At 49.2% G+C, this 23428-nt stretch overlaps 1 protein-coding gene across 1 annotated transcript; it reads right to left on the bottom strand.

Moving 5' to 3' along the window:
- Nucleotides 1-3820: 3820 nt before the first annotated feature.
- Nucleotides 3821-14617, bottom strand: LOC128064849 (galectin-9B-like). The gene is made up of 5 exons (XM_052657828.1): nt 14543-14617; nt 9915-10006; nt 7139-7343; nt 6197-6307; nt 3821-3865 (listed from the first exon to the last, which is right to left on the bottom strand). Exons 1-5 carry the CDS (start codon nt 14615-14617, stop codon nt 3821-3823), a joined length of 528 nt encoding a protein of 175 aa, XP_052513788.1.
- Between the last annotated feature and the right edge of the window lie 8811 nt (nt 14618-23428).

The raw sequence follows: 23428 nt of genomic DNA, 5'->3' as shown, positions 1-23428 counted from the left end.
CACCAGGTGGGGAGCAGGGGAGCAGGTGCCCCAGGGCCACACACAGGTCTGCACCTCTCTCCCTTCTGGCTCTTGCCTGGGTTCTCAGAATTTGCAAAGACTGACTTCCCTGAGACGTTCTCATAGACGGAGCCCACTTGCCTCCTCCATCCACCCTCCATCCCCACTAAATTCCTGAATCAACTAGAATATGACTGGATTTAAGGGGAAGATGGCATGCTTGGAACAGAAAGGGGGAAAAGAAGGAGAGATTCTTTGCAATCCTCTTCAAAACCGGGGATACGGGAAATTTTTCCTCATTCACTGGAATAGGGAGCAAGTGGAACTCATTCACCACAGGTTGGAGTGTAAAATACAACAGCGCTGGAAACTTGGTGGATTATAATAAAGTTACCCCTCTACCTCTCCTATGTCCTGGCTCCTCTGCTCCTAGATATTCACCAAAGAGAGATCAGAACAGATGTACAGGTGCTTAACAGCTTCACTCGTCACAGCCCCTCACTGGAAACAACACCACTATTTAAAACAGGAGAAGGGGAACAGTGAATGCTCTTTGCAAACCCTTGGGCTATAGACCAGGCTCCTCTGCCTGTGGATTTATCGAGGCAAGAGTATTGGTACAGGTTGCCATTCTCTCCTTCAGGGGATGTCCCCAACTCAGAGATCCAACCCATGTCTCCTGGGTCTCCTGCATTGGCAGGCAGATGCTTTACTATGGAGCCACCTGGGAATTGCCTGCTATGGACTAGCCCTCAGCAAGAAAATGGGACTGAGGATAAAGGCAAGGTCTTCAGTGAACCTCACCGTTGAGCACAAGAGCCAGACACAAGTGAGCACACACTGGGAGCATTCTGATCACAGAAAATCCAGAAACGGGTCAGAAAAGCAATGGCTTATGAGGGGCACCACATGGGAGGGACCGGAAGGAGCCATCTGGGTGCTGGGAATGTCCTGGAGCTTGACCTGGATGGTGGTCATACAGCTGTTTACAGCATTAAAAACTCATCCAGCAGACTAGGGTCTGTGTGTTTACATGGAACCTACCTCAATAAAGTACTGTTTAAACAACACCACAGGCCATGTGCAGGGGCACAGTGCGTGAGAATCCACCTCACCATGCAGAGAAGGCGGGTTTGATCCTTGGTCCTGGGAGACTCCACACGCGGTGCCACGATTACTGAGCCCAGGTTCTGGAGGCTACTTGCTCTAAATACTGAATCCCACACCCCTACAACCTGGCTCAGCAATGAGAAACCATACAAGGCACTGAATAAGCCCCCACTTGCTGCAACTAGAGAAAGCCAGTGCAAAGCAAAGAAGAATAAGCACAGCCAAAGGAAAATAAGTAAGTGAACTTTTAAAAATTTAGAAACTACCCCAAAACTCTCAGAGCCCAGGGAGAAACAGGGACAGCTCGAGGTCAAGCGGACATGCACTGTGACATCTCCAGGTGATTTGGAAGTGAGTCACAGTGAGTCCAGCCCAAAAAGGAGAGCCCAGGGGCCTCTGCTCCAGCCCTATATGGAGGGCCTACTGCCAAACCCAAAGGCCAGTGGGTTTTTGGATGAAAAAAGACCGTAAGGAGGTGTCTCCAAGACCCAGTGGCTGGCACAGCTGACCTCCGCAACCTGGCGTCACCGTGTGTGCAGTCACTGAGACCCTTGCCCACGACCTGGCTTGAGGTGAGAGGCAGCCCTCCAGCTCCGTTATTTAAAGTCCAGACACTCGTCTGAGGTTCTCTGTTCTCTGCACTGTAGACCATGGGATCTGTTCTAAATGTGTGGGCCACCTCACCCTCTCAAAAAGCCAGAAACTGACAAGTGTGGATGAGGACAAGGAGAAAGGAGGCCTTTTGTGCTGTTGGTGGGATGCTAAACGGTGAGGCTGTGATGGGAAACACAGTGTACGTGCTTGACCCTAAGAGACTGGCATTAAGCCTCTGATTGCTAAAGCTTCCATTTCGAAGACACTCATCTTTCGTAAACGTGGTGCCAGCTGTGTGACAGTTTTGAGAGAAGCCACCACGCTTGCTGCATCCATCAAGTTCTCCTTTCTAGGAAACCCTGGGCAACCTAGGTAACTGTTTGAGTGACCCCACATGTCGCTTCCTGCCCCCTGGTTCCTGCGTAACCACCCTACATTTGGACCCCAATAAAAGCGGAACCCCAACCTGTGCTCTCACCCGCTCCTTCCCCCTGGCCACTGTGTTATGTGGCCCTTAGGACTTGAGAGTAATAATCCTCGTTTTCTTCAAAGCTACCTGATGGTTGTTGCTGAGCTGTGTCTTGAAGTCGTGATAAGGACCACAGGGGCCCATCAGGCCACAGTACTAGCTCCCACTGGCCTAATGTCTTTGGGGCTCCCATGAGTAGTAAAGACACTCGTGAGTGCCCCCGGTGTTCCTGAACAGAGAGCATCACTATGCATAGTCTGAGACCGACCCTACAAAACAGTACGGATGTTCCTTTAACAGCTAAACACAGAATTACCATCTGGTCCAGCAATTCCACACCTGGGTCAGATGGTAAAGAATCTGCCTGTAATGCAGGGCACCTGGGTTTGATCCCTGGGTCAGGAAGATCCCCCGGAGAAGATCATGGCAACCCACTCCAGTACTCTTGCCAGGAGAATCCCACGGACAGAAGAGCCTGGCAGGCGACAGACCACAGGGTCGCAAAAAGTCAGACACAACCGAAGCAACTTACCACTGCCAGCAATTCCATGTCTGGCTATATACCCTAAAGAACTGAAAGCAGAGGCTTGAAGAGAGATGTGTACACCCATGTACCTGGTATTATTTACAACAGCCAAGAGATAGCAACACTGGTGTCCATCGATGGATCACTAGATAAACAAAATGAGGTCTATACATACAATGCAATACCATTCAGCCCTAAAAAGGAAGTGAATTCTGTCACAAGTTACAACATGAATGTTAGGGAATGAAGAAATTTTCCTCTACCCTTCTAGGTTCTTCTGGCTGGTCTAAGAATAAATTGACATGAGACATATTAAAAGGAAAACAATCTAACAAAGGTATAGTAACACTTGCATACATAGGAGAGACCCAGGAGAACTACCCACCAAAAGGGTCAAAACCATCACTTTAAATACCACCTTCAGCTAAAGTCACAAGAGGACTTTGAGGGCAATGGTTTGGGACTTCAAAGATGAGGAAGGCTACTGACAGAAAAGTCAGTGTTTGGTATATAGTGTTTGCTGGGTGCAGAGTGGACTCTGATCTCCACACCTCACTGTGTTCTGTAAATATCCCTGCTCGCGGCTCTATTTCTACAACAGGTCCTTTGTCTGCATTCTTTGCTGCAGTTGTTCAGTTCGGTCGCTCAGTCGTGTCCGACTCTTTGCAACCTCGTGTTGAGGAGGAGGTAAAGGAAACACTTTGAGTCTTCAGTGTCTTGAGAAGAATCAGCCTAAATGAATACTCAGGCCACAGTGACACATGTAGGGGTGGCAACCTTGGCCCCCCTGCACTCTCTAAGTTTCGGTCTCTCCTCATCTGTGAGATGGAGCTAATCACGGGCCTCCTTTGATATGACTGTTGTGAGCACTGAGTGACCTGAGGCTTGGAGGGCACTTAGTCTGACTACAACGCACCAAACTCAGTCCCAGTTATCTTCTACCATCTGATTGGGAATCACTAAGAGCAAAAACTTCCCTTTAACCTCCTTGAAAGGGACTGTACCAGATCATCCCAACTGCATGGATGACAGTCAAGCTCTTGAACCTTGCATATATGTCTCAGGACTGAAGAAGACCCCACATGGCACCTGGTCCTGTCCAAGTGATGGAGACCCCAGAATCAGAGTGAGGACGCAGAGCAGTAGATGACATTCAGGTAGGCTGCCTGGGCCCGAGAGAACAGATCAAGTCTTCACACTTTAACTAAACATGACACCCATTCTCCTTTTCCTTTCTTTATCTCTGCCACTGACTAGGAAAGATAAAGCCCCACTCTGTAACCCCCCATACATTGCTAAAGAAAGGAATCTTTCAACTGAATTCATCATCAGAATTTCCAATCCATCCATCACTATCTAGATCAGGTTTACCTCCACTCAGTAGGACTCATCCATGCACAGTAAAACCAGCCTACTGACACAGGGTTATGATGAAGGAAAGCGCAGCATTAATTGCAGGTACCAGGCAAGGAGTCCAGGCAAGCTTAAAAACCTCAAATTCCATGATGACTTTCACGGAAATGGTCTTAAACACAGGGTGAGGGAGAGGGTGAGGGGTGTGTGATCAGCTCAAGGATGTCTTCTGATTGGTTGCTGGTGATGTAATCGGGAACAGTATCATCAAGCTTCTGGGTTCTATGACCGTGTGAGCACCATACAGTGAACATCTTCAACATGGTAGGGATTTCTGTATCTGTAAAACAGCATCAAGAATTTGGTTCAGAATACTGTCGATAGCTCTTGCTGCTGCTGCTGCTGCTGCTGCTCTTGCTGCTGCTAAGTCGCTTCAGTCGTGTCCGACTCTGTGTGACCCCATAGACAGCAGCCCACCAGGCTCCCCTGTCCCTGGGATTCTCCAGGCAAGAACACTGGAGTGGGTTGCCATTTCCTTCCCCAATGCATGAAAGTGAAAAGAGAAAGTGAAGTCGCTCAGTCGTGTCCGACTCTTAGCGACCCCATGGATTGCAGCCCACTAGGCTCCTCCGTCCATGGGATTTTCCAGGCAACAGTACTGGAGCGGGGTGCCATTGCCTTCTCCCTATAGCTCTTGAGGAGGAACTAAAGGTCCTTGATGGTGTTTAATGGTTAACCTATTATCACTGTGTTTTGCTAGAGTGTTAGCCTTTGCTTCTGCATTTTCTCACTTAAATTTTATCCTTGGAACTTGGGGAAGGGCCAGGAGGCTGAAGGTTTATAACCCTCATGGGTCATAGGGCTGTCCCAGGATGCCCCATAGGGTCCTGCTGGGTTACAAATGTCAGAGGGATTAAGCAAACAGTCCTGGCCATGGAGACCACACCAAGGGTGAACAAAGCTGTGGGGACTCTATATAGGCACCTGAGAGTGATGCTGATGCCTTACATTTTGATTATATCTTTTGGTTAGGCTAAGAGTTTGCTACAAAGCGGGGCATAGTTAAAGAGAAAACCACAGGTTCAAAATGGCCTCACTTTTGTTGAAGCCCATGATACCAACCCTAGGTGTAACACCCGACCTAACTGTAGCTTTGACCTTCCCCAGGAATGTAGTCTTAATCAGAAAGTCTGGAATTTTCTAGTCAGCATCCATGAGGTAATCAGTCTCCTGGGACCTCTCCATCTTCAGGAGGAAGAAGAAATCTACCTGACCTCTTTTGCTAAACAGTGGTGAAATGCACATCACGTAAAATTGACCATCTTAAGTGTACTAGCTCAGACTGTAAAGAATCCACCTGCAGTGAGGGAGACCTGGGTTAGATCCCTGGATTGGGAAGATCCCTGGGTTGGGAAGATCCCCTGGAGGAGGGCCTGCAACCCACTCCAGTATTTTTGCCTGGAGAAGCACCATTGACAGAGGAGTCACAAAGAGTCAGACATGACTGAGCAACCAGGCACACACATGAGTGTACCTACAGTCCAGTGTCCACGCCTGTGGTTGTGCAAAAGTCACCACCATCCAACTCCAGAACTTTTTCATTTTGCAAAATTGGTCCCAACCTTTTAGATGTTGCTAACACATTCAGAAATTATAATACACAGAGAGGGTCAAATAAACCCAGGAATGGCCACAGAAAAGATATACTTGCCCTTTGATGTGTATGGTCTCATTGAACTCACACAACAACCTGTGGGGCGGCCGATCATGCTCACTCCACAGGTGAACAGTCTAAGGCTGGGAGAGGTGAAGTCGCTCATCTAAGATTCCCCAGCTGATGAAAATGGCAGAGCTGGAGATCTGAGCTGGCTTCAGTTTGATTCCAAGTTCTTTCTAGAAGCACAGGGCCTCCTCACCAAGGGGATGACAGAGAGAGACAGAGACAAGAAGCCTGCTAGTCCAGGAGCCTGAGCGGGTGCCCCAGAGACAGCGACAGAAGGACAGACTGGGGCAGCCAGAGGTGTGAACCCAGAAACACCTGGAGACGAGACTGGCTGGCACCTTTGAGTTCACACAGTGGGACCCACACAGGGGACGGGGCCCCACACCCAGCCCCTGGGGACGAGTGCTGGGTGGAGTCTGACCTGGAAGGTGATGTAGGACACATGCACGCAGCCGCTGATGGAGATGGTGTTGACTTGGTCGAAGGGCACACGGTGTGCATAATCCAGGAAGGTGCTGTTGTTCACAGACACCTGTTGAGAGGAGCGCACATGGCAGGAGGGGGTCCAGGACCAGGTGGGAGCACACCCGTGCCCCTGGGAGCCCTGCTTCCAGACGTTCAGACCTGTATCTAGTTCTTACATCAATCCCCTGTAGGTCAGGGCAACAGCCTGCAGAGCTGTGCCAGTTGCAAGAACATGCTCGGGACCCTAAGTGCATCAAACGGCAACCTCCATCTGACTCTAGTCCTTGGCTTCTTCGTTCCTCTGGTGTGTGTTTATCACAGTGGGTCTGTGTTTTTAGTCTCAGCTCTTCTGTGGTGTTATTGAAATATACATGCAAATGTCCATGGGGAGCAGAGAAGTGATGTCAGGTTGTGTGATGAGGGGGTGGGGACATTCATGTTCACACAGAGAAAAGGGACACAGATGTACTCAGCTCCCCTCCCATCTCCCCAAGCCCAGAGACACCACTCTGCTTGCAAAACCAATGTGCAATGCCAGGCGGAACTAAGTCTTTAATAACACCTGGATAAATGCAGCAACAAGGTAACAGGAAAACAAATATTCCCAGGGACCTGGAGTGGAAGAAGGGCTACGACAGAGAAATGGAAATAACTTGGACTGAAGGACCCAGGAGGCCATAAAGCATCACGGTGACTTCTCTAGTGCTTACTTCCAGAGTAAAAGAAGCAACAGGTGAAGGTGTGTAAGGAGGTGAACGTGTGTAAGGAGACTGAGGCCTTACAAGCAAATAGTCCTCTTCTCTGTAAAAGTGTTGCTCACATGACTATTTAAAGGCTGCTCGCAGCACCTTATGGGGCTGGGGAACAGACAGCTGAGGAGAGGAGAATTCCCACTCACCTTGAACGCGGACCTGTCTACCTTGAAGCAGATCTCAAACAGACTCCCCTTCTGGAAGGGCATGTGTATCTTCTTCTCCTCCGGCCCCCAGTTTCCTAACTGCTTCGTGTTGCAGACCACATACCCACCCTCTTCAAACCGAGGGTTGAAGTGGAAGGCAATGTTGTCCGTGTCACTCGTGCCCATCTGAAAGTCCACTTGAAACCTAGGTCAGGGAACATCAGACAGATTCCTGGCTTACTGCCAAGGGTGGGAACAGGAGGTGCTCACTCTGACGGACATCGTCTGGGAGCCTGCATACAACCTGCGTGGCTGGTTGGTACCCATCCCTAGTCTCGTCCCATCCATTTGGTTCATCGAATTTGCAGCGTGTTTTGTGCAGTTACCACATTTTGCCCTTACACTGTGGTTTTCTAAAAGTAAGGAGGAAATGGGTAAAGAAATTTGTGTCCAAGATGGAAGTAGAGGAATGTGCCTAGAAGTGAGAGTCTTTGGGGCCAAGTGGTGGCTCCCTGGAGGTCAGCCTGTGTCTGCTCAGTTGGGAAAGAGGACAAATGGAAAGAACAATACATTGATGGGACACCTACAGATATGGTGTCTAAAGAGGAGATACAGAAAAAACTCTAGGTCTCTGGGCATGGGGACCTCAGAGTGTGCATCTGTCCTTCTTCAGCGGGTATTGTGTGTCCACCTGACCTGAGAGAGGTCAGCAGGCCTGGACCCTGACCCCAGATCTGTCCTGTTAGTCATCTGCAATGACCCAGGACCATGCTATCCTCAAACTGCCCCATGCAGAAAAGGGGTGACTGCCTTCCTTCAGGGATAACAACTGAAACGGCCCGAGGGCACCCCTAAATAAGTATCTCTTGTTCCCATCTCACCTCAGAGGGAGCCCCTCACCATCTCCACCTCTTTTGGATATAGCTGAAACTGTAAGGTGAGGAGGGAAGACAAAAGGAGCTTCCAAGGGGCCTAGCTCACCAAAGGGATGCAACAAGTGCTTGTTCTGCTTTTTCCCAGATGGCACTCATGCCTGTCCCCTAACCAAGGTACAGCCTGAATTATTCAATGAGCATCTCTCTCCCAACACCTTGCCTGAACTCAGCCCCCGTGTGGTTCTCAGTCTGCTTCTCGGGGTCACTCAGGCTCCCAGCTAACACACACAGTCAGACGGCACGCCTGGCTCCCATGCCATCCCCAAGGACCAGGCTCCACCCCACACCCGCAGGCAGCCCTCCGTGGACATTCTCCCAGCAGAGTGCGCTGTCTGCTTGTTTATCCGGGCTTCTTTCGGCCTCATGGCTGGAGGATCTTAGACCTCTGATAAGGGATCAAATCCATGACCTCTGCAGTGGAAGACTTGAGTCCTGACCACTAGACCACCCGGAACCCCCAGAGCCCATTTGCTTTCGTGCATAAGGGTGTGAGTCCTGAATGCCATCCTGAATACCAGCATGCTCTGTGAGCCCATAGCCATCAGGGGCAAGAGGAACTGGTGCGTTTCTGAACCCAGCAGCCCTCCCTCCAATGAAAACGAAGCTCCAAGTGACCCTGAAATGAGAAATTTTAAGTTCCTGTTTCTGTTAAGGTGGAGATGAGTGTTTCTGACACGTCTCTGGGTGTCGTTTTCCCCTTGCAGTCCCCCAACTTCATTCCTGTGTTCCTTTGAAAATTCTGCCCCAGGGAAGGACAGAACAGCAGCTCCCATCGGAAGGGGGACCCTCGGAGGTAGAGACAGGCTCTATTAGACAGGGTGGGAGTAGAAAGCCCTCCTGTGCTGGGAGGAAGGGTTGGCACAGGGAGGGGCAGAGAGGGGTGGAGTTCATAGTCAAGGTCCCGGATTCCCCTGCGGGCAGGGTTTCAGGACCGGGTGCCTCATTTCCCTCACAGTCCCCTGCAGGCACTGAGGACTCTCAGAGTCCCACATCACTGTGGCCGTATCACCTGGCAGGGGAGGCAGTGGCAGAGGAAGTCATCTAGAAGCCAGATGTAGAAGTAGGGCTGCGGCGGGGGAGGGGCCTGGAGGGATCCTGAAGGTCCCCAGGCCCCATGCAAAGTAATGAGAGGAACAGCGGGGGTAGAAGTCAGCTGGGATTGGACAGAGAGGCTTCTGAGACAGGCCACGTGTCCAGAGGGGCCCCTGTGGGCACGGCAGACCTCAGTGTGCACAGGTCCCAGGCCTCCACACCACCCGGACCTCAATAGAGTTCAGCCAGGGCTGCATGAACTCCTGAGGACCTCCCTCCTCTGGAATACGTGCAAGCTCTTCTCTGTTCCCAGACAGTCCCCCTCGGGAGAAAGGCAATGGGAAACTGCTGAGTTATCTATATTTTGAATTGACTTTCGTGAGAAAAACCTTGAGACTGAAAGAGACCAAATACAACTTTGATGGCAAGTTTAAATATTTCCAGGTCACCTCAAATGAAGTTTCCAAAGCAGATGAGACTGGCTAGAGGAAATGAAGGGAACTGACGTATGTGCAGCTCTGGGTCATTGTATATGAAGTTCAGTCCCAGAACTCCACCTCTGGACTGGCCTGCTTCCCTCCCTAGACCGTGAGCCTCCATTCCCCCTGTCTCTGGGGAGTCTGGCTAATGGTGCCCCGGATGCTACAGGTAGGTGGTAGGGGGCGCTGAGCATTGTTGGCAGGGCCGGGCCCTTGCCATCCCCTGAACTGGGTGTGGGCAGCTTGGAGGATGCTGTGTGGACCATCCTGAGCTGACAGCACCCTGGTTCATTCAGGGCTGAGGCCGAGAGACACAACAATTCCCAGTACCTGTTTTCGTCTGTGGAAAGAACACGCCCCATGACGGTGACCTTGTGTCCATCCTGGAGACCTTCTTCGATCCTCCCAGTGAATGGAACAGGCTGTGGAGAGGAGATAATGGTCAGTTGGCCTGCCTCCTTCTCTCCATGCTCTTCAGCCCTGGACGGGGCTGGCCTGGGTGTGGGGCAGCAGCCTAGGGACCCAGTGCAGCCACAAACAGGACAGAAGGAGCCTCAGCTCCATGGACCTTCCAGCCCTGGAGCGAGGAAGTGACACAGATATTCTGAGGTTGGGAGAAGGAGCCCCTCAGGCTCTGAGAGGAGGTGACAAGGTCACATTGGCAGCTGGCAAAGGAAGAAGTGGCGAGTACACAGCCCTGAGATGGGGAGGAACCAGGGGAGTGAGGGTGTCGCTGGACCCCAAGCCAAGCTGCTGGTAAAGACCCAAGTCCTGGCTGGGGACTCAGGGGTCCACCATGGACCAAATAGACCCACCCAGCTGTTCTCGAGGATAAACCTTCTGCTCAGCTGAGCAGGCCAAGAAGAAGTCATCCTCCCCTTCCTGCCTATCCCACTGAGAGAACAGTGGTGACCTTGACCTTTGCCCCCACAGCCTCAGAAAATGCCTCTTCCCAGGTGCTCTCTGCAGCCAGGGGCAGCCCCCTTTCTGCTCCTGCTCCTGGGCTCCCATCCTTCCTCCAGGCCCCGGGAAGACTCCCAAGTCCTCACTGGCATCTCCACCCCTTCTGGGCCCCATCCTCTTGTCATGTTCTCTTTCCTGAGCCTCTTTAAAGAACCCAGGCTTATGGTGAAGATGGTTCATTTTAGAGCCAGGCATCCTTCAGGTTGGAATCCTGATTCTGCTGTTCATTACCTGAGTGGCCTTGGGAAGCTTATTTAACTTCTCTTTGCCTCAGTTTCTTCATCCATGAAATGAGAACAAGTCCCAGCTTCTGGGTGACACTGATGATTAGTGAGAAAATGTCTGTGGGGAGAGACTGGTGCATCCTTCCAGAATGCTTTCTATCTAACGTGGTTCTATAAACTGCCTTCAACACAGCTCTGTCTCCAAGTCAATTTTCACATTCTCACACTGTTGGAGTATTTTCTACCTTCTCTAAGTAGTATTTTACAAAGATTAAATGCTTACAGGAGCCAGGCAGGTGATTTGCATAGCTGAACTGGCCAGGTAGGGGGCAGTCGGGAGTGGTGGAGACTGCAGCAAAGGAGGCCCCATCCCCCTCATCTAAAGAGCAGTGTCCACTCGGCTGTGACCCGATCACCTTCCAGGCCCGGTGCTGTCAGAGCTTCCAAGTCTTTAGGAGAAGACAGAAATCTGAGGTTTTTCTTCTGTAAAACTTTCTAATCTGGGGGTGAAATGCTTTCAAAAGGATTGTAGTAGGTTTCCTTTGCTATAGGTGACATATAATGAAATATTTGCATTGGGCTGATATATCTAAATTTGCTTCAAAACAATCCAGGGGTGGAAAGGAAAGTAGAGCTGGGCAGAGATAAAGCAGATAGTCCATGAGTTGAAACTGAGTGACTGGTATGTGCTGTTTATGATACTAATATCTCTGTATTATACTTTCTCTTTGGCAAGGAGTTAAACAGTCCACAGGCCAAACAACAAAAAAAATCCACACCAGCTCAATTCAGTCCTAGTCCATGTCCTTCGGCTGTAGGACCACCCAGGATCCAGGGAAGCCCCTCTGAGCCCAGTGTGCACAGCTGGCCCTGGGAGATAACCAGTGATGCCAGAACCCCACTCAGACAGACTGTGCTCCCGGACCTTGGGCAGAGGTGTCTTTTGTGGTCCGCAGGTCTGGTCTGAATTCTGCCATTAAAAACTTTGGTGACATTAAGCAAATCACAACGTCTCTGCATCTCTTGAGTTCTTTCTGTCAAAATCCATGTCAGTGATTTTGGAGAAGAGGAATCAGCCTACTGCAGGCTGACTAGCATGGTGCTCTTGCCTGAATCCCCTCATTTGTTGGACTTTGAAATCCCCCTAAGAGCCTTTCTCACCATCAGGAGAGACAAGGCTGAAAATGTATCCACCTGGCAGCATGGGCTCCTCCCTCAAGCATATTCACACTAAGGTATAGAGTGATCGGTGGGGTCCTCAGGGCACAGAAGGAAGGCAGGATGGAGGAAGCCCTGTGTGGATCATGGGGGCGGGCAGTACAGGTTAATCTTAGGGAATGATTCCCCCCAAAAAATCTTCATGAGATTTTAATGTCTTCAATGGTGCCCTCACATTCTGAAACACAAGATGATTTCAAATGGAGTATAATCTGAAGATAAGATTACTCATTACTGCGTTCTAATAGCAAAGAACTGGAAATGAATCCAGAAGTCCACCAGGAAGAAAATGGTGAAATTAATTATGGTATTTCCACACAACAGATTCTAGGGAGACTTCACAAGGACAGAGGAAGAAGGGACCACTTTGATAACTGATAAGTAATATTGCCCTCTGTATTATTTATTAAATGAGTAGGCGTGGCTATATACATATATTTACTTATTATAAATAAAACTTTTCTGGAAAGATTCAAAGAAACCACTAATATTTATTGACTCTAAGAAGGTTATGGTAGACTGGGTAATTACACCCTCTCCCTTTCCCCACCAAAAATGTCAACATTATAATTCCTAGAAGTTGTGAATATGCTACTTTACTCAGCAAAAGGGACTCTGCAGGTATGGTTAAGAATCTTGAGATTGTGAGGTGGGGGTTATCTGGAATATCTGCGTGGGCCCAACAGTCACAGGGTCTGCGAAGAGGGAGGCAGAGGAGGAGAGTTGGTTGTAGGAGACGTGACAGCAGAAGCAAGAAGCTGCAGCTTCAGAGAAGGAGGCAAGCGAAGAGTTCCCTGGGGGTCCAGCAGCAGTTAAGTATCTGCCTCCAATGCCACAACTGAGGGTTAGATCCCTGGTTGCAGAACTAAGATCCCACATGGGCCGCAGCTAGAGAGCCCACGGGCCACAGTGAAGATGCCTTGTGCCGCAATTGAGACCTGACACAGTCAAAAAAAAAAAAAAAATCGCAGGAGGAGGAAGGGGCCACAAGCCAGGGCAAGCGGGCTGCCTCTGAAGTTGGAAAAAACAAGGACACATTCTCCCATGAAGGCTCTAGAGGAAACAGCTTTGCTGACATTTGATTCTAGATTTCTAACCTCAGAACTGTAAGGAAATAAAATTGTATGGTTTAAGCCTGGTGTGGCCCAAGACCCCTCTGTGAGTGCCTGTGTGTGTGTGTGATCTTAGCAGGAAAGTGCAGCACAGGCCTTTGCTTCCTATGACCCAGGAAGATGGATTTTTATGTTGGATTTATAGCCTCACAGATTAGGCTGGCCTCCCAACTCCCTGTGCAGGCAGCTCTGATGTCACCAAGTCAGGTGACCTGTCTACAGTGGGGCTTTTGAATCCAAGGATTAGAGAGTAAAAACATGTGATCAGAATAATAAAATGGCTGAACCAGGAAGCGGCTCCGGGTCCCCCATCTGATGAAGAACAAGACCCAGGCGACACATCCTGACTCAGACCACCTCTGTGAGCCTCAGTAATACATATATGTGGTGGAGATGATAAGGGTTTAAACCAGCTGTCCCAGTCTTTCTGGCAGCAGGCACTAGTTTCACGGGAGACAATTTTTACAAGGCTGGGAAGATGTGAGCGATGGGGAGTGGCTATAAATACGGATGGAGCGTCACTAGCTCATGAGCTGTTCACTTCCTGCCATGCAGTCCAGTTCCTACCGGGCCAAGCACAAACACCAATCCATGCCTGGAGGTGGGGACCGCTGGTTTAAACAAGGCTGCCTATGACAAGGCCTCCACACAGGGGGTTAAAATGCCCAAAACAGAGCCCTTTGCACGCCACAGTGCAGGGGCAGCCCACTCCACCCTCCCGGGACAGTCTTTCTCAGACACCCTTGACCTGCCCTGCCTAGCTCTCTCAACCCTCAGATGCCAGATATCTCTTCAGGAGGTCTTTCCTCCTGCGCCTAGACACCTAAAAATTCTAAACACTTTCAGAGCCCACCACAGTTGGCCAGACACCTTTCAAACTCTCTCAACGTGCGACCTTGCTTGATCCTTACCCGAGCTCTGGGTGGTGACTTGATTACTCCCATTATACCCAAGCAGAAACTGACGCCCAGAGAGGTAAAGTAACTTGCTTGTGGTCATCCAGCTAGTAAATGGCTGAAACCAGGGAGATCATCTTCCAAGTAAGTGCCCTGAAGTGCCATGTTCCATTGTTATCCTCCCCAGAAGAAGTTTACCTTCCTTCATATTAAAAAAAAAAAAAAAGGGAAATTCACTTCTCTATTGATTACTTAGACTCTTCTTCCCCCACTGAGCACCCAGAACAGGAGAGAGATCAGGAGGAAGCTCAGGAAACATTTGTCACAGGCACAAATCCTGGTGCCCCTCGGCCCTGAGCGGCACCGAGGAGACGGGCACAGGCAGAAGAGGGGGCAGGGCCACCCTGGTTGGTGTGTCTGCCCTCCATCTGTTCTCTTAGGAACGAGGCCTCCCCCAGCCGCCTGTCACCCCAGCAGGAGCTTGTTCCTCAGAGCCCGAGAGCTGCGTCCCCCTGGTCGAGGCCTCCCCCAGCCCTGGAACTCACTGGGTTTATGTAGGGGCCCTGGGTGTGCCTGAAGGCCCATTCTTCATCGCCTACGTGACCACTGCCGCTTTGCATGGTGTCCAGGTAGACCTCTGCAACAGGAATGACTCACCAAGATAAGGAATTCAATGCAGTTTATCTGTTATTAAATAGGGAGGAGCAGGAGCAGGAGAAAGTCCGTTTAGAGGAAGGAGAAAGGTAGGGAGGAAGACGGAGGACAGAAGTGGGTGCTCCTCTCCCAGGGCCTTCTCCCTTCTGCTCTCCTCCTACCCTCCACCCCAAGTCAGAATAGTGCACATGGGCTCAGACATTCTCACCACGTTCACAGCTTCTAGAAGACACTGCCCCTGAGCGTGTGGCTGTGTCATGTCCAGACAACAGTGTGTGTGATGCGGCGCTGCCTGGGCATGGGGTGGCAGTGCTGCAGGAAGGCCTAGTTATACCCATTTTGCAGACCGGGAAACTAAGGCTCAGAGAATCAACAGGTCATATCCAAGGTCACACAGCTCACCAGTAGCAGCTTGAGCCATATAAGGCTACTCCAGTTCTTCAAAAGGTATTCCTCCCCCTTAAAATTCTACTCCTCACATAAGAGCATAATCATGTAAAAAGAAATGTTTTGCAAATAGAAAACCTGGTGATGGAGGTTCCATTGCCTTTGTGCATAATGATGCCCCGGGGACTTCTGACCCCTCCTCTCTGTGAATTTCTCTCTCTCTTCTCTTTCTTGATTCTGGGCTTTAGAATGGGGATCAGAGACATCTCAGACATAATAGAATATTACAACTGACTTTGCGTTGGAGGCAATATATTGAATAACTGTCTTTATTTGGTTCCAGTACCTTGTTAATGGAAATGTTTGACTGAAACAGAGACTCATGATCAGCTTTTGTCAGAAAGGGGTTTGGGGAGGAAACACACAGCAACAACAGATTTAGCGGAGATTAAGTAGGCCCCCACCGTGTGCTGGAGACGGGACCCCGTGTCCAGCCAGGACAAGCAGCTGAGGGGCCTATAGGTACTGAGTGTGGAGCAGGTGCCCCGGGGCTGAGAACCTGTCTGCACCTCTCTCTATTCTTGGGCTTGCCTCGGTGCCCCAGAATTTGCAAAGACTGACTAATTGAGATGTTCGCACAGACTGCCCACACTTGCCCCCTCTGTCCACCCTCCGTCCCCACTACATTCCTAGATCAACCACAATGTGACTGGATTTAAGGGGCTGATGGCACAGTTGAAGCAGAAAGGAGGAAAAGAAGGGGAAATGCTTTGCAATCCTGTTTGACACCAGGATCATGGGAACTATTACTTCATCTACTGGGATAAAGATCACTGAAATCTCATTCAATGCAGGTTGGAGTGTAAAATGCCAGAGTGTTGGAAACGCGTTGGTGGGTCTTCTGCCTCTACTGTGTCCAGGCTCTTCTGCTTCTAGATATTTTACGCAAGAGAGATGAAAACATATGCATGCATGCATAACAGCCTCACTCACCGTAGCCCCACACTGGAATCACGCTGTCCATGAGCAACAGAAAGGAAAAATGAATGATGATGTGACCACAGGGGACTAGCCCTTGGCAATAAAAAGGGACCAAAGATATAGGCACGATCATCAGTAACACTCACAGCTGTGCACAGGAGCCAGGCACGAGTGAGCACAGGCTGGGAGTCTTTTATTACATAAAATCCAACAACAGTCAGAAAAGCGATGGCCCATGGCGGGCCCAACTGGGAGGAACCCGGAGGAATCGTCTGGGTGCTGGAAATGTCCTGGAGCTTGACCCGGATGATGGTCACACAGCTGTTTACAACATAAAAACTCATCCAACAGACTAGGGTCCATGTGTTTACTTGAAACACAACTCAATAAAATACTGGGGTTTTTTTGTTTTGTTTTGATTGTTTTTAATTCTCAGAGCCCAGGGAGACACAGAGACAGGTAGAGTTCCAGCATACACACTTTGGCATCACCAGACTACTTGGAAGCTGCCATTCATTCATTAGGTCGTGTCTGACTCTTTGCAACTCTGTGGACTACAGCGTGCCAGGCTCCTCTGTCCTACACTATCTCCTGGAGTTTGCTCAAATTCATGTCCGTTGAGTCGGTGATGCAATCTAACCATCTCATCCTCTGTCGTCCCCTTCTCCTCCTGCCTCCAATCTTTCCCAGCATCAGGGCCTTTTCCAATCAATCGGCTCTTCGCATCAAGTGACCAAAGTACTGGAGCTTCAGCCTCAGCACAAGTTCTTCCAATGCATATTCCAGGATGATTTCCTTTAGGTTTGATTGGTTTGATCTCCTTGCTGTTCAAGGGACTCTCAAAGAGTCTGCTCCCGCATCACAATTCAAAAGCATCAGTTCTCTGGCGTCAACCTTCTTTATGGTCCAACATTCACAACTGTACATAACTACTGGAAAATATTTGTTGGGAAAGTGGTGTCTCTGCTTTTTAAAATGTTGTCTGGATTTTTCATAGCTTTCCTTCCAAGGAACAAGCCTCTTTTAACTTCATACCTGCACTTACCACCTGCAGTGATTCTGGATCCCAAGAAAATGAAATCTCTCACTGTTTTCACATTTTCACATTCTATTTGCCATGAAGTGATGGGACCAGAGGCCATGATCTTAAGGTATTTTTATGTTGGATTTTAAACCATCTTTTTCACTCTCTTCTTTCACTTTCATCAGTGGCTCTTTAGTTCCTCTTCACTTTCCTGCCATTAGAGTGGTACCATCTGCCTTTCTGAGGTTGTTATTTCTCCCAGCAATCTTGATTCCAGATTATAATTCATCCAGCCTGGCATATCTCATAATATACTTTGCATAAAGTTAAATAAGCAGGGTGACAACATACAGCCTTGTCATACTCCTCTCCCAATTTTGAGCAGGTCAGTTGTTCCATGTCCAATTCTAACTGTTGCTTCTTAACCCTCATACAGGTGTTTTGGGAGATAGGTAGGGTGGTCTGGTGAGTAAGTAAATGAAAGTTGCTCACTCGTATCGGACTCTTTACCACCCCATGGTTTATACAGTCCATGGAATTCTCCAGGCCAGAATACTAGAGTGGGTAACCTTTCCCTTCAGGGGATCTTCCCAACCCAGGGATCGAACCCAGGTCTCTTGCATTGCAGGTGGATTCTTTACCAGCTGAGCCACAAGGGAAGCCCTAGAATACTGGAGTGGGGAGCCTATTCCTTTTCCAGCGGATCTTCCCGACCCAGGAATCGAACCAGGGTCTCCTGCAGTGTCGGCGGATTCTATACCAACTGAGCTCTCAGAGAAGCCCAAGGTGATCTGGTACTCTAGGAATTTTCCACACAGTCAAAGGCTGTAGTGTAGTCAGTGAAACAGAAGTAGGTGTTTTTTTCTGGAATTTCCTTGAATTCTCTATGATCCAACAAATGTTGGCAATTTGCTCTCAGGTTCCTCAGGCTTTTCTAAACCCAGCTTGTACATCTGGAAGTTCTCAGTTCACATACCGCTAAAGCCTAGCTTGAAGGATTTTGAGCATACCCTTGCTGGCATGTGAATTGAGCATAGCTGAGTCACAGTGAGTCCAAACCATAAAGAAGAGCCCACGGCCCTGCTCCCACTCCACAGAGAGAGGCAACAGCCAAATTTGAGGGTCAGTGTATTTTCAGATGGATGGAGAGAGTAGGGAGGCATCTCCAAGACCCAGTGCCTGGCACAGTTAACCTCAGCAGCCTGGCATCATCGTGCAGTCACTGAGATCCTTTCCCAGGGCCTGGTTCTTGTCTTAAGGAGGTGAGAGGCAGCCCTCAGAGCTCTGTTATTCAAAGTTGCAGACACTTGTCTGAGGCTATCCATTTTCTGCCCTATAGACCATAGGATCTGTTCTCAATGTGTTGGCCACCTCACACTCTCAAGAAACTGACAAGTATTGATGAGGTCTTGGAGAAAGGAAGCCTTTGGCACTGCTGGAAACACAGTAAACATGCCTGATTCTAAGGGACTGTTATTAAGGTTCTGATTACTAAAGCTTCTATTTCAAACACGCATTTGCATGAACACACTGTCAGCTGTATACCGGCTTCAAGGTAAGCCCCCATGCCTGCCTCACCCATCAAGTTCTCCTTTCTAGAAAACCTTGGGCAACCTAGATAACCATGTGAGTGACCCCACCTGTCTCTTCCTGCCCCTGGTTCTCGCTTCACCATCCCACCCTTGGACTCCAATAAAGGCAGAAGCCCAGTTCTGTGCTCTCTCCCCCTCCACACTGGCCACTGTCCTGCGTGGCCCTCAAGATGTGAGAGTAAGAATCCCTGTTTTATCCAAGCTCCCCCTTGGCTGTTGCTGAGCTGCATCTTTCAACTGTAGTGGGAACCGTGACACTTGCACCAGCTGAGGAAATGCCTGCGGGGACTCCCACGAGTAGTAAAGGCCCACGTGAGGGCCCCCAGGTACTCCTGAACTGCCAGCATCTCCACGCACAGTCAGAGACAGATGCCACACAGATTACAGCATGGATGTTGGGGAATGAAGAGACGGTCCTGTATCCTTCTATGTTCTTCAGGCCAGTTTAAGAACTAAATAGACATGAGACAGCTTAACAGGAGATAAATCTAAGAAGAGTTTATTAACAAATATATATGGGAGACACCCAAGAGAATTAGCCCACCAAAATGGTCAAAGCCCTCAGCTTAAATAATACCTGCAGCTATAACAGAAGAGAATGTTGAGGGTAATGGTTTGGGACTTCATAGGAGAGGAAGGGGATTCACAGACAAGCAAATGTTTGGTGAGTAAGTGCTTGCTGGGCTCAGAGTGGACTCTGATCTCTAGGTCCTGCCGGGTTTCCCCACCACACCTCCCCCAGGGTCTTAAGGAGATATCACTGGTTAAGGCTCTATTTCTGGAACAGACCTGTTTCTTGTAAAAGAATCAGTCTAGGGGCTTCCCTGACAGTCCAGTGGTTAAGACTCCAGACTTCCATTACAGGGATGTGGCTTTAATCCCTGGTGGGAGAACTAAGATCCCTCAAGCCACGTACCAGCCCCCGCCCCCCACCCCCCGACCCTGCCAAAAAAAAAGAATCAGCCTACATGAATCCTCCTGTCAAAACTGGAAAATCACATCAATGTGACTTCCTACTCCTATTAGACCTGTGACCTTTCTCCAAAGGGCCAAAGTTTTCCTTCACAGGGGGAGCACCCCAAACTGGAGCTGGAGCTTCCGACTGTCAAAGTTACCTGGGGCTCCTGTAGGGAAATTAGGATCAGACACCTCAAGCTCAAAGGAGCTTCTGGGACTCTTCATTTATTATTATTGTGTCCCTCTCCTTTGCAAAGCATTTCAAACTTCAAGACTGTATAAATGTGAGCCATTAAGGGGCCGTTGCTCTCCTTATCTTAAGATATCTAATATATACCTCAAAGAGCTTTCCTTCAGGACAGATGAAATACTCCCTGTTTTTAAAAGTTTAATAACACCAAAATACAAAAGACATAGGAAAATTCCTACAAAGATGGCACAGATTCCATCATTGGTGCACAGATCAACAATTTCCCAAACCAGGTAAATAACTTTACCCTACAAAACAAATGAGCTGGTTCCTACTAGGCTGTTCCTACCCCCACAAGAACGAGTTTCCCCATGAACTGGTTCCAACTCAGAAACAGTCCAACCACAAGGTTCCCCTTCTTCAAGGTTCAGTTCAGTTCAGTTCAGCTCAGCCGCTGAGGAGAAACTCAGGCCGAGGAGGCAGTCGTCACCACCCAGGCAGGTGGAGAAGCAACTGACCATGGGGAACAAACATGCGGAAGAGAGGGTGCGTCCCTGCCCCAGACAGAGCTGGATTGTTCAGCTGTGAAGTTGGGGGTGAAGTGGGGCTCTGTGTGCACATGCCAGGATTATCTGTGTTCAGTTCAGTTCAGTTCAGTCACTCAGTCGTGTCCGACTCATTGCGACCCCATGAACAGCAACATGCCAGGCCTCCCTGTCCATCAACACCTCCCAGAGTTCACTCAAACTCACGTCCATCGAGTTGGTGATGCCATCCAGCCATCTCATCCTCTGTCATCCCCTTCTCCTCCTGCCCCCAATCCCTCCCAGCATCAGAGTCTTTTCCAGTGAGTCAGCTCTTCGCATCAGGTGGCCAAAGTACTGGAGTTTCAGCTTTAGTATCATTCCTTCCAAAGTACCCCCCGGGGCTGATCCCCTTCAGAATGGACTGGATGGATCTCCTTGCAGTCCAAGGGATTCTCAAGAGTCTTCCCCAACACCACAGTTCAAAAGCATCAATTTTTCGGCACTAGGCCTTCTTCAGTCCAACTCTCACATCCATACATGACTACTGGAAAAACTATAGCCTTGACTACACAGATCTTTGTTGGCAAAGTAATGCCTCTGCTTTTCAATATGCTATTTAGGTTGGTTACCCCAATCAAATTGGCTTGTTTTGTAGAGGAAAAGCCTAAATTGAGGGGGGAATATGTTTCCAGAGTGCACAATGGAGCAACTTACCCTACAAAATCTAGTCCATCAGCTGGTAATACAAAACGACACACAGCACAGATGAACCAGCTCCCAACTCAGGCAAATAAATTTACCCTACAAATAAATGAACCAATTTCAACAAGGGTAGGATTATCCCCGGAGAAGGCAATGGCACCCCACTCCAGTACTCTTGCCTGGAAAATCCCATGGACAGAGGAGCCTGGAAGGCTGCAGTCCATGGGGTCGCTGAGTGTCGGACATGACTGAGCGACTTCACTTTCACTTTTCACTTTCATGCATTGGAGAAGGAAATGGCAACCCACTCCAGTTTTCTTGCCTGCAGAATCCCAGGAACGGTGGGGCCTGGTGGGCTGCCATCTATGGGGTCGCACAGCGTCGGACACGACTGAAGCGACTCAGCAGCAGCAGCAGCAGGATTATCCCCACAAGAATTAGTTCCCCAATGAACTGGTTCCAACTCAAGTAGAGTTCAACAATTCCTCTCTCTACAATGAGGGGGGAATACATTGACTCACAACACAGAGGACACACAGACTTACCAATAAAATTGAGTTTGTCGGTTCGTTGCTTCAGCTGCCAAGTGCTGGGGCAACTGGTGCTACTTCAGGGAATCTTGAGTGAAAGATCTTCAGGACAAATGGTCCCAGCAGCTGCTAGAGCCTTGCTCCAATATTCCCTGACTAGAGCCAGCAAACCATGAGCAGCAAAGCTCCTGCCTGGCTAAGCCAAATTTCTTTGTTAGTCCAAGCTTGCTGTGCCTGCTGCACAACTGGCCAATGAATCTGAGAGACAAGGTGTATTGAGGCAAGGAATACTGTTGCAGGGAAAAGCCAATTCTGACTCCATGTTGGAACTGTTTCTTTAACTTGTTTTACATTGCTTTTGTTATAATCTTATAGACTGCCTTGGAGAATCCTACCCCTCTGCCAGACTGTTAAACTAAATACCCTTTGTTCAGAACTCTGTCTACCTGTAGAAGATGGCAGGAAGGAAGAAATTAACACATTCCCTGCCTGAGGCTTGCCATTCTAGGAGATATTTGCAAGGTTAATGGTCTTTTTCTCTTACCTTGGGCGTGGGGTATCTCTTCATGGCTGCTCCAGCAAAGCACAGCTGCTGCTCCTTACCTTGGATGAGGGGTATCTCCTCCTGCCGCCCTTCCTGACCTTCAACGTGGGATGGCTCCTCTAGGCCCTCCTGCGCCCTCACAGCCACCACTCCTTGGACATGGGGTTGCCCACCCCGGCCGCCGCCCCTAGCCTTGGGCGTGGGGTTGCTGCTCCCGGTCGCTGCCCTGGCAGCGCTTAGTGACTGCAGCCATGAAATTAAAAGACACTTACTCCTTGGAAGAAAAGTTATGAGCATCCTAGATAGCATATCAAAAGCAGAGACATTACTTTGCCGACTAAGGTCCGTCTAGTCAAGGCTATGGTTTTTCCAGTAGTCATGTATGGATGTGAGAATTGGACTGAAGAAGGCTGAGCACTGAAGAATTGATGCTTTTGAACTGTGATGTTGGAGAAGACTCTGGAGAGTCCCTTGGACTGCAAGGAGATCCAACCAGTCCTTTCTAAAGGAGATCAACCCGGGGATTTCTTTGGAAGGAATGATACTAAAGCTGAAACTCCAGTACTTTGGCCACCTCATGAGAAGAGTTGACTCATTGGAAAAGACTTTGATGCTGGGAGGGATTGGGGGCAGGAGGAGAAGGGGACAACCGAGGATGAGATGGCTGGATGGCATCACTGACTCGATGGACGCGAGACTGAGTGAACTCTGGGAGTTGGTGCTGGACAGGTAGGCCTGACATGCTGTGATTCATGGGATCGCAAAGAGTTGGACATGACTGAGCAACTGAACTGAACTGAATGGTCTTTTTACTTTGTTTCCTCACCACCCCCCGCCCCTGATCTACTAAAGAACCTAGCATCCAGACCCCAATAAGATGGTTATTTTGAGACATTAATCTGCCATCTTCTTCAGTCAGCCAGCTCTCCAAACAAAGTCATATTCCCTGAGTCAATACCTCATCTCCAATTCGTTGATTGGTCAAGTGCAAACAGAACAAACTTGGACTTGGTAACAATAGATAGGACTTTATTCAGGAAGCTAGCTGACTGAGAAGATGGTTGACTAATGTCTCCAAATGACCATCTTGTAGGGGTCTGGATGCCAGGTTCTTTTAAGAATCGGAGAGAAAAGTGGTGAGGATCTGAAGTCAAAAGGTAGAATAGAAAGAGAGAGGCACCAAAGAAGTAAATAAAAAGGCCATTAGCCTTGCAAAATATTTCTGGGAAGGGCCAGCCTTTGGAAAAGGTGTATAAATCTCTTCTTTTCTTTGAAACCATTCACAGGTGGGCAGGGTCAGATTATCTCTCTTTGAGTTGAACAAAGGCACTTTAGTTTAACAG

Source organism: Budorcas taxicolor, chromosome 19 (assembly GCF_023091745.1).
Source record: "Budorcas taxicolor isolate Tak-1 chromosome 19, Takin1.1, whole genome shotgun sequence".
Classification (NCBI taxonomy): domain Eukaryota; kingdom Metazoa; phylum Chordata; class Mammalia; order Artiodactyla; family Bovidae; genus Budorcas; species Budorcas taxicolor.
This window is presented reverse-complemented; position numbering and strand designations above follow the sequence as displayed.

What these genes read in the sequence shown, in the direction of transcription:
- LOC128064849 (XM_052657828.1), bottom strand. Translation starts at nt 14,617, where the DNA reads ATGCAAAGCGGCAGTGGTCACGTAGGCGATGAAGAATGGGCCTTCAGG. An exon ending in TAGACAGGTCCGCGTTCAAG is followed by an intron (nt 6,308 to 7,138) that starts GTGAGTGGGAAT and finishes TCCTCTCAACAG; the next exon opens with GTGTCTGTGAACAACAGCAC. An exon ending in TGTCCTACATCACCTTCCAG is followed by an intron (nt 3,866 to 6,196) that starts GTCAGACTCCAC and finishes TCTCGGGCCCAG; the next exon opens with GCAGCCTACCTGAATGTCAT.